At 37.2% G+C, this 15501-nt stretch overlaps 2 protein-coding genes across 2 annotated transcripts in view; one reads left to right on the top strand and one right to left on the bottom strand.

Annotated features, from left to right (window-relative positions):
• Nucleotides 1–8645, bottom strand: part of LOC119617682 (NACHT, LRR and PYD domains-containing protein 3-like) — a 13335-nt gene extending 4690 nt beyond the window's left edge. The window contains exons 1-4 of the mRNA XM_037979516.1: nt 7814–8645; nt 1938–2084; nt 774–844; nt 3–409 (exon numbers count right to left, since the gene is read on the bottom strand). Coding sequence (XP_037835444.1) covers nt 3–409; nt 774–844; nt 1938–2084; nt 7814–7845 — 657 coding nt within the window. The 5' untranslated portion in view covers nt 7846–8645. The remainder of the gene's footprint in view (nt 1–2; nt 410–773; nt 845–1937; nt 2085–7813) is intronic.
• Nucleotides 8646–9475: 830 nt separating this feature from the next.
• LOC108229252 (protein NLRC3-like) overlaps nt 9476–15501 on the top strand; it is an 11044-nt gene continuing 5018 nt past the window's right edge. The window contains exon 1 of the mRNA XM_037979515.1: nt 9476–9513. Within this exon, the coding sequence (XP_037835443.1) occupies nt 9476–9513 (38 nt within the window). The remainder of the gene's footprint in view (nt 9514–15501) is intronic.

Here is a 15501-nt window from a genome sequence, read left to right as displayed (position 1 = left end):
ACCAAGTTCAGCTCCCTGAATGAAAACAGAATCACCACACTGACATCTTGGTTCTCCAAGCCCTCGGCCCAGTCCAGAGTGAACTTCTGCACTGAGAAGGTTTTTCCAACACCAGCGACGCCGTTCGTCAGAACCACTCTGATGGCTGCATGTTGCTCAGGTAAGGCTTTAAAGATGTCCTGACACCTGATTGGAGTCTCATGGAGGCTCTTCTTGGAGGCTGTCTCCAGCTGCCTCACCTCATGTTGGGTATTAACCTCCTCACTCTGTCCCTCTGTGATGTAGAGCTCAGTGTAGATCCTGTTCAGGAGGGTTCTACTTCCTGTTTCATCACTTCCTTCAGTCACATGTTTACATCTTCTCCTCAGACTGATTTGATGTTCATCTAAAACCTTCTGCAGACCAACATCTGATGAAAAACAGAACAAAGAAAACAGTTATTCTGTTTGAAGAAAGATGAAACTGATTCAATTCATCATCACTTGTTCTTCCTTTTTCTTTCTTCTGAAACCAGTTTCTTTGGTAAAACATCAGCAATGACCTTTGTTCCTTCATAATGAATGAAAGGTTCCCTCTTTCATTTCCTAAGGATGGTTGAGCAGCAGAGCTTTACCTGTGTGATCTCTAATCCAGAAACCTAAACTGCTGTGAACCAGGTGAGGTTTCGTGCATTGGTTACCATGGTAACAGGTTCAGGTAAAAAGTGAAGCAGCTTCATGACACTGACAATCCCAAACTAAACCTGAACTTGCCTTGATAAGAGACCAACCCACCTTCTTCATTCAGGGTCCTGGGCGGATCTGGAGCGGTGGTTTCAGACCGAACCGAACTCTGAGCTCTGAAACTGAAAGGATTCAGTGAGTGAGGACCAAGAAAGACAAAACTATTGGAGGAAACAAAAAAAGACTAAACTGATGTCTGCAAACACAAAAACAGACAAACATCAACAATATCATGTCAGAGGCAGAACCAGTTCAAGACCATCAATCCCTGAAGGAAACCATTTAAGAAGCTCTCAACACACAAACTGCTGCAGAGACTCAGAAGGTCTCCTCTCTGTAACAGGCCTCAGATCAGATTACAGCTTCTTGTGCTGATGGACAGCAGAGATGGGAAAGTTTAAAAATGTAATTTCTGTCAAAATACAGGATTTTTCAGTGTTTTTGATTTGAATGTTTTGTATATATATATATTACTAATTAAAAAGTAACCACTAAACACGTCATTCACAACCAAACATCTATGGTATAATTTGTGACAAACGAGTGAAATAAGAAGTCAGGTTTTGTTGCCAACAACTACAAGTCGTTTGTTTACATTTGATCATTGATGAGGACACTTCAGACAGTCTGACAGATATCGAGTCAGTAAACTATTCCTGAGATGTAAACAAAGTCAGAGGGAGGACGATGGAATCAGAGATGGCAGGTGGAAAGAGAAAAGCTAAAGTTCTTCAGAAACTCCCAGAAAACTGCTGGAAGCTCCGACAGAGTTCCTTTAAAACCAGGATGAAGACTGTCCTGTTGGCTGCTGCCTTCGATTCAATCAAAGAATTATTTCATCATGTATTTTATATTCTTTTAGTTTTCATTCCAGCTCAAGAGTCCTTCTGGGGAGGAAATCGAGCGGTGGAGAGCATTAAAGCAAAGCTTGGAGCTAAGATCAGATGAAATGAGCTGTGCTGAGATATTCTGAACTCTATCAGGAGGATTTCTGTAACTGATCACTGAATTTAGTTGTAAACAAAGGAGAAGAATATCTGCTGTTTTCTGACACAAGTTTTACAAAAACCCTGATGAGCTTGAGTTACATTAACCCCCAACTATCATGTAATGATGGAGAAACTGTTAGAAGAATAACATTCACATCAAATTTGTGTATCTTGACAAATGTTACGGCTTAAAAGAAGGTGAACATCTTTGTTGAACCTTCCTTACCTTATGGCTGAGGGTCCAGGTTCTTCACTGAAGTTTAGAGGTTCACCTTTGGACCAGTCACTCTTCATGGATAGACAGCTGGGTCCTGGAGGTCCTGCTCTGTCCTCTTCCTTCACACCAACATCCATCTTCATGTCTTCGGTCAGTCTGAGAGAGAAACCAGTAAGAGTCCGTTTCCATGTGGTTCAGGTCCAGTCAGCTGCTCTCTGGACTGTCTGGAAGGCAGAAAGCTGAGTCCCATCATGTGTTTAGAGAATATTAGTTTTAATACCTTCAATCCTGGACTTCTGAGTGGTTCTTATAAAAGATATATTCAGACCAGAATTTTCTCATCATGCTGACAGTAAAATAACCTGTTTCAGTTTTCATCATTAACATTTTCAGAGGAATGTTTTTCTGCCACTGAACTCTGAGCTGTGAGTCCTTCAGCCATTAAAAGGCTCCTAAACTCAAGGGATGGACCAGAGTAGTGCTGACACATAACAGAAGACTCTGCAAACAACCAGTTTTAAACTGGATTTAATCTCTTTGCTCCCAGCAGCCCGTCACTTTGTTCTCATTTCTTTAGTTGAACCAATGAAAACCAACAAAGATAAAACTATGAAAGAAAAATCAGGATTTTAGCTCCAACAAAGAGATTCTCAAAGAGCTGAAAACTGGACATCCAGCCGATGATCAGCTGAAGGATGATGCATGTCTCCGGTTCTGTCACAGGTCTTTGATGGACCTGTCCCTGTCTCTTAAAGACGCGACTTTCAGATACAGCTGGTCTGCTGGAGAGAGTTTATTTTAAGCTTCACATATTTTTGTTTTGCTAATCAGATTTCCTGAAAACTGTTAAAAAACACTGGAATGAATGCTGAGACATGCTTAGCTTTATGCTAAAAGGACTCGTTAACCAAACTACCCAGACATTTGGTTAAAAGTGACTAAATAAACATCTGTCTCCTGCTGAAAGTCACAAAGTGACTTTAACATGAACTAAAATCCAAACACAGAACAGGAAGTAACACAAAGAAGATGAAATAAAATCAGCCTTCAAGTGTCTCCAAAACGGTTCAGTGGACTGAAAATCAAACTGAGTTCTGCCTCATTTTCCTCCACAGAGAACCCCCCCCCAGACTGACAGGAAAATAAGAATAATGTTCAACTCACCGTCAGTTGGACTGGATTTAATCCTCTTCCATGGAGCTCAAACTGGAGTCTGAAGTTTGTTTTTCTCTGAGTTCTAAAAGAACCGGATCAGCTGGTTTTTCCTGTTTCTGTTTCCCTGAAATGAGTTCATGTGTCTGACATGTTCTGTTTGTCAAACATCAGTTCATTTTAATTATCTAAACTTGATTTGATTGACTTTAACAGAGACACATTCTGCCTTCTGTCCCCAGCTGAGATGATTCTGAGGTTCTGATGAGACATTTGTGTCACGATTTGTTAAAAACACCAACAAACTTTATTTGACAGCCTCTCCTTGTTGAGGAATTTAGAAGGCTCACTGACTCGACAGCATTCTGATCGTTTCTTTGAAACAGGGTGTGTTTTTAAAGAGGGTTGTTGTTTTAAAGATGGCTGCTTTCACACAAATAATTCACCTTTAAAGAGAGTCTTCAGTAACAACCTGACCCTGAGGGACCAACAGGTGAAATGGACCAAACAAGGTTGTTAGACACAACATTCTTGTTTTTTTCTGTCCAAGAAAATGCAGTTTTGAGCTCTTTAACTTATAGAATCCTGATACTTTACACCTCTAAAACCAATCATACATTGATTACTACATGTCTGGTGTGGTGATTGAGGCAAACCCAATTTGCAGACTCATTGTGAGCTCCAAGAGAACTAATTTATTTAAAATAAGAAAACAAAAACAAAAGGCTGAATAACACAAAATCACAAAATCCATGAAGGCAAGACAAAGGGGAAAACCCGACAGCACATTGGAATGACAAGTGAAGGAAATTAGCAGGTTTCTTCTTATTATTATTATGCAGTTTAATGGCGGTTGGCAAGAAACTGGAGGTGTGCATTACAGCCACCTACTGGTATGGAGTGTGGTTCGAGATAGTTTAATTCCTATTATTTATTTCTGTATGTTTTACAGGAAACTCAAATTCTATTAAACAGTTTTGTTTTTTTCAAAAATCTTTTTATAATTTGTATATGTCTGCTCCCCAAGTTCCTTTGCAGTGTGTCTATTATATTCAGTTTTTCCTTAATATTTTCAAACTGTCTTATCATAACTCTTCTGTCTTGTTCATATTTCTGACATTCCATTACAACATGTTCTGCTGTTTCATTCTGTCCACAATAATCACATTTCCCTGTGTTATGTTTGCGTATTGTAAAAAGTGTGTAATTAAGTCCTGTATGTCCAAATCTAAGTCTTGTTATTACACTTTCTTCTTCCAGCTCTCGTTTCTCCTACCACCCTTTGACTCTTATAAAATCACCTTCCTTTGTAATCTCTCTCCCATCTCTTCAGCCTTTCTTTGATTATACTTCTTATTTCAGATTTACTTGTTTTAACTACAAAGTTTATGTCACTTTGTGTTGCCTTCTTTGCCATTTTATTTGCCTTCTCATTTCCACTTACCCCTATGTGTGCTGGTACCCAAAGAAATACTACAGTTAATCCCATCCTTTGTATTCTGAATAGTGTGTGACTTATCTCTAGTAAAATGTCTGGTCTGCTATCTGAGTGAGTGTTTTTTTAAACTGAATAATACTGAACTTGAATCGGAGCATATTATTGTTTTTAATGGTTTTACTTCTTCCACCCACTGTATATCTAATAGAACTGCCAACATTTCTCCTGTATATACTGATGGATTGTTATTGATTCTTTTACCTACTTTTATTTGAAATTCTGGAACTATAAATGCAACTCATATTTTCTCTTTTGTTTTTTAAGCATCTGTATATATTTGAATGTACTGATAATAACTGTCTATGTATTCTTGTACTGTATGTAAATTGATAATATCCTGATCTTTTTTCCTTTCCAATAATTTTAAATCCACTGTAGCTTCTGGTAAAATCCAGTGTGGAATTATTGACAATGGTTGATTTGAACTTATTATTATATTATGTATATTATATTCCTCTGTTTTTTCTTTAATTACCCATCCTAAACTTCCTGTCTTTTTTTTTTTCTTTTTCCCAACATTCATTTAAAATGTCAATAGTTGGATGATCTGGTTTATTGCTTTGTAAATTCAGCCAGTAGTTTAACATGATTTGTGTTCTTCTCAGGTCTAAGGGTGGTTCTCCCATTTCCACTTCTAACGCTGATGTTGGAGTGGCTTTGAATTCTCCTGTGCAAGTTCTTAGTGCCTGATGTTGAATGATATCTCACTTTCTTAAATGTATTTTTGCAGCCATCCCATAAACTAAACATCCATATTCTATGTTTGATCTGATTAATCCAGTATATATCTTTTTTAATGTTCCTCTATCTGCTCCCCAGTCACTGCCAGCTAAACATCTCATAATATTTAATACTTTTTTGCATTTATCTATTATTTTCTGTATGTGGATATTCCATTTAATTTTTTCATCAAACCATATTCCTAAAAACTTTATACATTTTACTTGTTCCAAGTCCTGGTTATATAACTTGATTTTTATTTCTTGCCTATTTTTTTCTGTGTAAAAACCATAACTTTTGGGGGGTTTTTTCAACTGAAAACTTAAATCCCCATTCTCTATTTCATAAATAATATTTTGTATTTTCTTACTGGTAAATTGTAAATTTTTGCCTCTTTTCCATATAGCCCCATCATCTGTAAATAAAGAACGACCCATCCCACCTCCAATATTATTAAATATGTCATTTTTTATGATAGAGAATAATATTGGACTGACAATACTCCCTTCAGGTGTTCCATTTTCTACCTGATACTTTCTAGACAGTTTTTGACCTATTTTCACTTTTATTGTTCTGTTTAATAAAAAATGTTCCATCCATTTAAACATTTTCCCATGAATTCCTATTAGGTGTAATTTAATTAATAAACCTTCTACCCACAACATATCATACGCTTTCTCAATATCAAAAAAATACTACCGCCACACTGTCTTTATTTACTTGTGCTCGCTTGACTTCGTGCTCTAGACATATTGTTGGATCGTTGGTATTTCTCCCTTTTCAAAACCTGGATAAATAATCTTTACTGTTTAAATATTATTCTATCATTAATCATTTTTTCCATTATTTTACAAATACAGTATTTGGTGTTAACGCTGCTGGTCGATAGTTTTCTGGTTTTGTGTTGTCTTTTCCAGGTTTGGTTGTTGGTATTATTACTGATTCTTTCCAGCTCTGTGGAAGCTCCCCCTCCTCCCAGACTATTATAAAATTCTAACATTATGTTTTTTAGATGATTCACTGAGATGATCTATCATTGTATACAAAAATCCCATCTCGACCAGGTGCTGCATTGTTGGTTTTCCTGAGTGCTTAATTTAGTTGTTTTTTTTAAATGGTTCATTTAATAAGTTATTTGTTTCTGCAATATTCTCTACTAAATTATATGTAAGTTTTGTTAATTCCCTGCTTTTCCTTCCCTCTTCACTAATGTTTCTTGAGCTATGAAAAATGTTTTTGCTAGTATTTCAGCTTTTTCCTCATCTTATTATATTTGTGTTTTCAATATTTAATACTGGATATCCATATTCTTTTTTAATACCATTCATTCTTTTAAGTACTTTCCAAATAATTTCAATCTTTGTTTCTCTCCTAACGGTGTTACAGACGTTCCTCCGATATTGTCTTTTTGCATTTTTAACAACCTTTCTTTTATACTCAAAGGTTTTGATAGACTGGATTATTTTAAAATATTTTAAATGCTTTATTTCATAATTTTATCATTTCCCTACATTCACTTGTCCCCCATGGTACCATTTTCTTATTGTTCTGTCTTCTTCCTTTCTTTATTGAATGTTCTGCTGCTTCTATTATAATTTTACAAATATCACTCTTTGTATTATTTATATTCTTTGTCATGTTAACTTTTTCTAGGTTGCTCAAATATTTAAATTGAATCCAGTCTGCCTTAAAGTTCCATTTATTATTGTATTACTATTATCTAATGTTACTCTGATTGTAATAGGATAATGGTCACTACCAATTATGTTTTTATTGATATACCACTCACAAACACCTGCCAGTGAGTTTGATACTAATGTTAGATCAATTACTGATTCTGTTCCTGTTTTTATATTAAATCTTGTTCCCCTCCCATTATTAATACATAATTTTCTCTATAATTTCTTCAATAAACTTGTCCATTTTCAATCACTGTCCCCCAATCTGTGCTATTTGCATTAAAATCCCCACACCAAATTACTTTCCCCTCCAGATATCCCAACACCTCTTCCATCGATTCAAGTTGTGCGTTTCTCACATGTGACGGGTCAAATACACAGAACAAACCTCATCATTGTTTGGGTTCATTCAGAGTTCACACAGTTTTCCAAAACCAGACCCAAATGAAGTTTATTTTTTTTATTAATACAGAATGACTATTTCATATTTAATTTGAGATCTCTAAGAATCAGAAATGTAGAAAAAAAAAAAAAAAAAAAAAATTGGAAAATTTGATATTACAAACTGGACTCTGCCATAAAAACACAGATTTAATATTCCTACAGAATAAATACCCATCATGCGCTGATGTTTTTAAATCACAAAGTGACTTTAACATGAACTAAAATCCAAACACAGAACAGGAAGTAACACAAAGAAGATGAAATAAAATCAGCCTTCAAGTGTCTCCAAAACGGTTCAGTGGACTGAAAATCAAACTGAGTTCTGCCTCATTTTCCTCCACAGAGAACCCCCCCCCAGACTGACAGGAAAATAAGAATAATGTTCAACTCACCGTGAGGCGGACTGGATTTGATCGTCTTCCATGGAGCTCAAACTGGTGTCTGAAGTTTGTTTTTCTCAGAGTTCTTAAAGAACTGGATCAGCTGGTTTTTCCTGTTTTTGTTTCCCAGAAATCAGATGAGTTCATGTGTCTGACATGTTCAGTTTGTCAAACATCAGTTAATGATCTAAACTTGACTTGATTGACTTTCTATCCCTAGCTGAGATGATTCTGATAAAACATTTGATATACAATTTGTTAAAAAACACCAACAAACTTTATTTGACAGCCTCTCCTTGTTGAGGAATTTAGAAGGCTCACTGACTCGACAGCATTCTGATCATTTCTTTGAAACAGTGACAAGGCGTAGCTTGGCAGGATTCAGAACCAGCACACAAAGACGAAGTTTTAAGTTTTTATGTTTTATTGTTAACGGACCGGCAACTGGAACACAGTGTCTGAACTGGGCACTCACGTGACTGCTAGGAAGCGGGACCAGAACAGGTAAGTCCTCCATGGGTCGTTGTTCAGGTGCAGACAAGAACGTCTGAAAGGGGCTTGGGCAAGAGAGAGAGAGTCTGAGTCCAGGCAAGAGGTCAATACCGGTGAATCCAATAACAGCAACCAAATCCAAAGGGGGAAAATCCAAGAGGCAAAGTCCAGTAGTGCGTGGCGAGGTCGGTTACCAGGAAGCAGAGTCCGAAGAGGTGTCCAGAAAGGGTCAGGCAAGGGTCATGAAACAAGGAATCAGGCAAGGGCTGTGAAAGTACGCTGGACATCTACTTGGTTAAACCGCTCAATAATCTGGCAAAGGTAGACTGTGAGCTGTGGGTATATATACTAGACTGAACAGGTGAAACAGATGACTATGATTACGTGGGCATGGCAAGATGGGCGTGGCTTGGAACTGTGAGACTGTGGAAAATTACTTGGCTGTGGCATGACTAGAAGCAGGAGGCGTGGCAGGAACAGAGGAAGCTGTGACAAACAGGGTGTGTTTTTAAAGAGGGTTGTTGTTTTAAAGATGGCTGCTTTCACACAAATAATTCACCTTTAAAGAGAGTCTTCAGTAACAGCCTGACACTGAGGGACCAACAGGTGAAATAGACCAAACAAGGATGGAGCCTCATATGTTTGTAAAATGAACTGATCTTACAGACCTGTTCCATCTCTGACTGACTCTGGTTTATTCACCTGCTGCTGATGATGCTGAAACTCCATTTTACTGTCTAACACTGAATTATCAGGATTTAATGGACCCAAAATTATCAGGACATCTTTGTTTTAGGAAAAGTGGACCTTATTAGCCGGGGGTATGGTGGCCACTTAGGTCCCCATTGGCGTCCAGGGACAAAGTCCTGGTGGGGGGTCCTGAAGTACCTGCAGTTTAAGGGTTTTAGAAGGTTAAAAACTATAATTCTGATGGTCTGCTGAAAAGTTATCAATGGACTCTTAAGTTCTGTTTGGTTTAGCATCAAAATGTTATCAAACAACACAGAAATTATCTGACTGCCTCGAACATTTATTCATTACTACATAACAATCCTACAGATAGTTTCTGACGCAACATTCTTATTTTTTCTGTCCAAACAATTGTAATTTTGAGCTCTTTAACTTGTAGAATCCTGATACTTTACAACTCTAAAACCAATCATACATTGATTGATACTAGTGATGGGACATCTGAAACCAGGCTTCGAGGCGTGTGCAGAGTAAAAAGGGGGCGTGTCCGATGAAGCCCCGCTTCCAAACTTGTGCCATATTGAGCAAAATCACGTGATCAACAACAAACGAGGCCTCGCATTACATCTGCCACGTCATTGCTTCATCTTGTGTATCGTTTTTCAAAATAAAAGCGCTATGAACCCTGTTGCTTTGTGGATTGTAGTAGGTGGTTTGGTAGCAGTTTTCATCAGCAGTGGTTGAAATGAAGCCATCAAAAAAGAGAAAAACCTCTCATATCTGGGATATACATATTTGTAATATTAAAAACCAGAACTAGAACTCCCAGGAAGAGATGATTTTAAACAAATTCTGTTTTTCAGGAAGCAAGTTTCAAGCTCAAAGTAATCAGAGTCTGCCCCAACAATCACTCAATTCCCAATACACTAAAGTACAACATATCTTCATTGTCAAATAAGTCCATGACATAAAAGAAAACCCAACACAACCACTGATGGTCAAGGATTAGATTGACTACAAATCATTTTAATAATTAAAACATGACAATTAAATATGATTTAATTGATTTGCCTGTTACTAAACATGAGTTTGATGAAAACTTTGTGACAATATTGCATTTGCAAATTTTTGAAAGTATGATCCAACCGAGTGACAAAGCTGTTACAGTTTCACCAGCAGGTGTCACTAGTGAGCGATGAATGAAGCATCGAGTAATGAACCTTTTTGCAAAGCAAAGTGTTGGAAAGCTTCATTGCTTCATGAGGCTTCATTTGCCCATCACTAATTGATACATGTCAGGTGTGGTGATTGAGGTGAACCCAATTTGCAGACTTATTGTGAGCTCCAAGAAAACTAATTTATTTAAAATAAGAAAACAAAAACCAAAGGCTGATGTGAAGTCACAAAATCCAGGAAGGCAAGACACAGAGGGGAACACCAGACAGCACGTTGGAATGCCAAGTGAGGGAAATGAGCAGGTTTTAAAGGCTGCAGGTAAATAGGAGAAGTGGGCACAGGTGAGTGATTACTCACTTGGAGCAGGTGAAGGTGGGTGTGGCAGGCAAACGAGAGATTGGCTGAGGACAACTGAAAGATGACAGGAACACAAGGAGCAAAAACTATACAAAGACAAAACTAAACATGACAACAACCAAATGACAAAAATAACCCAAACTGAACGCAGGATAACCAGAAACACAAAAAAACAATAACCTTAAATACAAAAAGAAACACAAAGAAAATTTTAATTTCTGGCACCAAACTAATCAGAAATATATTCCTACACTACTTTAAAGATCTGTTAACACAAGTTTTATTGACAACACAAAGGCAGCATATATAATGATCCGTTCTAACACTTCTAGTCTTGTCCACCACGTCATGTCTCAGTGTGGAGAAAGAAGAGAGCCCAGCTCCATCCTCCTTCAGTGTTTCTCTACAAACACATCAACCAGCTGTAGCTGCCATGCCAGGCCACAGCAAACAGCTGAACACGCTGCAAACACATGAAGGATGCAAACTACAAAACACAAATACAAAAAGGAACAACACTGCAAAAACCAAAACCAGCAGCAAGTAAGAAAAGCTGCAAACTCACTAATCAAAACAGAAGTGCCCCAGACCACCAGGGGGACTCCAAGTTGGACTCAGTGGTGTCTTCCTGCCTTTTGACCCGGTGCTGGCAGTGAGATGTGGGTCAGACCACCTCCGTGTCTCCCTCCTCCTGAACATGATGGTTCACTTAGGGACCGTCCACAAATTACTGAACCAATAACACTTAAAAAAAGAAAAATTAAATAACCTCCATGTCATGTGAACTTCTGACCAAGAGTTGAATTGTTTCATTAGACTGGACAAACAAGACCCACCTAATTTTATCTGATTTTTAAAGCATTTTATGTGTTTTTATATATATTTTCATGAAAAATTTAAGCGGTTTTTTGGTTTTTTTTTTTTTTGTCAATAGATTCCATGCCTTTAGACCAGGTGATGAAAAATGAATGTTTTATTAAACTGGACTAATAAGACACATCCACCTGGTGAAACTACTCAACATTAATACGTTACTGGTTCACTGCTTCATCACGTACTGACTAGACTTCTTCTGCCGAGGCCTCAGCTACTGACATGAAGGTCCTGAATGCCCTCTGCTGGTCAAACCTATATTACAGCAAAATGGACATAAGCAATAGTTCTAGTGGGGGTAAATATTTTCATGTATTCATCTATAGTAAAGATGAATACATGAAAATAGCCTCCCCAGGACCTAGGGTGTTTTGCCCAAAGTGCATGGCAATATGCTGGTGTAGATTCTCAGTCATCCAGGACATGGTAAATCCAAAAAGCTCCTCGGATGAGAAGCCAAACGTCTTCAGCTACAGAACAGAAGTCCAGTTGTTTTGGTTTTTCAACCTGTTTTGGATTTACCACGTCCTGGATGACTGAGAATCTACACCAAAAAAAAACATTTCCAGTTTTCAGTTGTTCCCACTTTGTGACGTTTCTGATCCTTCTCCCGACACCTACAGACCTGATGAGGAGGAAACCCAGTGGTGAAGAGTTTCAGGTGTTTTGTCCCGTTCTGTCTTCAGGTGGCTGAGAGTAGTTCTAAAGTATGTAAATAAACTTTACAGGCTGTTTGTTGAGCAGGATTTAAGCACAAAAATTGAAGGCTAAACAGAAGTTTGAAAAGAAAAAACATGAGCCAATTTAAGAAAATATGACACTACATTTTAAAATGAAATACAAAAACCCATCATGATGATTTTATATCAAACTTTATATGAGTTATAAAATATCCAAAGAAAATTAGCTGTTTTCTCTACTCCGCAGGATGACGACACACGGCCCAGTTTGAACCAAACACAAAACCTATTTCACAGATTTAAACATCAACACGTTACATTAAATGAAAAACATTCATTTATGCATTAAATTACTTTACATGTGACGATAAAAGAGCTCCAGTTTCAGAGTTAGAACCCAACAGGAGTTTCATTTTTCTTCTTTGCTGAGTCATAAAAATATCTGACAAGTTTTAAACCAAGAAAAGAAAAACAATTATTAAAAGAAGAATGTTGACTTTTAACAGTTAAAACTTATAAACCTTTGAAGGAATGCATATCGCCCGCCGCCTTGCGTGCTGAAGTTTGAACCAAAGATCAGTTTGAGCTCAGAGTTCCTGTTGGGAGTGACTCTCAGCTACTCCCACACCAGGTTTTAGCCCAATATCACACAACTGACTGACCTACAGCCATTTCTGTGTTTGCATTGATCAGTTAGCTGTGGCGGCCATTTTGAGCTGGATTCACACCAAAAGTTAATGAGTTGTAAATATACATATGATTATTACTTCCTGAAAATTTCGTTAAAATCTGTCCAGTGGTTCACGATATATTTTGCTAACAGACACAAACACACACACATAAGCAGTTACATGATTGCCCGCCTGTCATGACTGTGTGCGATAATAAAGGTCAGGATGTTAGAGGAAGTACATCTCTATAATGTCACAGGAAGAAATACCGCATCGTCAAAATTTCAACTTTTCTTTTCCACAAAACGTGTTTTTCTGTGTTCCTGTAATGGTTGCATACTTGCATACTTTGATTTAAAGGTTGTCTTTGTGATGAAAAAGAACATAATGCCAATTTATCGCAGGTTTTCTTTATTTCAAATTGGATGCTTCTGTTGTTGGAATCCAAACTGCAGCGTTTTATTATGTATCTGTTAGCCCACCCTACAGATATCACCACCATCCGCCACTGAACAAGAATGTCTTTAACTCAGTCAGTCCTACAGATATTTAGCAAAAACTTGATGTGGTAGTAGCTGAGAGTCAGACAACTCAAACTCATGGATCACACAAGCTCTTTGTTTAAGCTTTGACATTCAAGGCAGCAGGTGATATGCTTTCCTTCAATGAATGTTTGTTTCATTTTCACAGAAAAAGACTGAATGCAGAGGATGATGTGTTCATTTTAACAAAGACAAGTATTTATTTTTATCATTGGTTTAACATCATGGATATTAAACAACTTATAATTACTTCAGTTTTATCATAACTGGTGCTCTTTTTAAAATAACATTGAATGTGAATAATTGTTTTTATATATTCTATTTAAGCCTTTATTACTACTGTTATGCTTAAAAAATAAAGAATAATTACTGAACTTGCCAATAATATTTTAGTTTCAGCTGTAGCTCCTAAACTGTGGAATCAGCTGCCCTTTCATATTAGACAGGCTTCAACTCTTGGTGTTTTTAAATATCTTCATAAAACACATTTATATTCACTGGCTTTTAATACAGTGTGTGAGAATTGTAATGATATTGTATTTTGTATAACGTTTGTATTGAATGTTTATGTGTGCAGCACTTTGGTCAACAACAGATGTTTTTAAATGTGTTATATAAATAAATTTGATTGGATTTGATTTAGTTTAAATAACTGTTGAAATATCATCAGAACAGTCTCTTCTATGTTGACCAGTTATCTAAATGATCTCAAAAATCACAATGTTTACAACTAATTTCACTTCAGTCTTGTTCAAAAGCTTCCAAACAACAAGTGAGATCATTTTCCAGTGATTTTACTACAGTATGTAGGATTAATTAATTTATAGTCTCACTGTGTCCTATACAGAACAAAACAAAGACAACAAGACACTCTCGAATGTCCACTTGTTGTCCACAGTGTTGGACATGTGTCTCTTGATCCTGATGTCCCACTGGAAGAGAATCAGCAGCTTTCTGTTTCTATGGCAACGCATGAGGGCTGGGATCAGTAGAAACAACAACAGTACTAATGGAGGACAGCAGAGTCCTGTTTGTGTTACTCATCCTGTTCAACATGTAGCAGAAACCCAAACAAACTCCATAGATTCACTCGTTTGGATGGAGCTGCTTCCGTGCTGGAGACACTGGTGTCTGCACACATGTGTGTGTCAGCGCCAGCTAGTGACCGGGCATGGAAACTACAGCAGGTTGAACGAGCACAGCAGCACTGTGTAAACGTGTAACTTTTATTCCAATCAGCATCTGAAAATCTTTAACATTTCCAGGAGATCAGTCACGTGTAAACAGGGTCTAAGGACCCTTTGGTACCTTTCACTTCCTTTGACCTGAGATAATTCACAGATAAGGATCCTCTTCTAACCCAGCAGGAGTCAAGAGTCTTTATTTCTATTGGTTGTTTTCAAAAGGAGTAATCCAGAGACAGACATCCCTTCTGACACATTAAAGGGCCGTCTACATGAAGCTGTTTTTCAGTGAAACTGTAACATTTCTGTTGTAGTTCAGTCGTTCGTTTCCACAACAACAACGATCAGATTCTCTGACACTGAAACATTTGAATCAAGGTCTCACAGCCCTGGTTATTGCCAACAGGATGTTATTAACTCCTCCTACTAATAATATCTTTTCATCAAGCTCAGTTAAAAACTTATTTATTTTACAATCTATGAATTTAAAGGTGCATAAATCCAGGCCTGTTTTGATGTTTGGGTTTTCTTTTCAGGAACCTGTATCGGAAACAGAAAAGTGAGTGGTTATTTGATTTTCATGTTGAAATATAAAAGCATAATATAAAACAAAAACAAGCCATGTTTCTGTTTTTGTGGTCAAAAATGGATAAACAGATAACTAAAAATAGTTTGATTTTCTTTTCATATTAAGAATGATAAAAAAGTCAAATCACCAAAGAGCAGAAACTAAATAATGACCGATTTTCTCATATTTTGATATTTTGACACCAAACGTCATCATTAAGACAAGAGCACAACAAAGATCATTAAAACATGAACCCTGTTAGTGTTGAAGAAAAGTAGTTTAGGTTCTGTTAGCAGACATCCACTGGCTGTGATAAAAGGACCTGCAGCAACATGCAGCATTTTCCACAAACAAGAAAAGAAGTGAAGTTTCTTTATTCTGGAGGTTTAGTGGAGGTGGCTCTTGTTTGACCCTGAAGACAGGAGGAATCTACAGAATGTTTGGAGGAAATAAGAGTTAAAAACAGG

This window comes from Kryptolebias marmoratus, linkage group LG14 (genome assembly GCF_001649575.2).
Source record: "Kryptolebias marmoratus isolate JLee-2015 linkage group LG14, ASM164957v2, whole genome shotgun sequence".
Classification (NCBI taxonomy): domain Eukaryota; kingdom Metazoa; phylum Chordata; class Actinopteri; order Cyprinodontiformes; family Rivulidae; genus Kryptolebias; species Kryptolebias marmoratus.
This window is presented reverse-complemented; position numbering and strand designations above follow the sequence as displayed.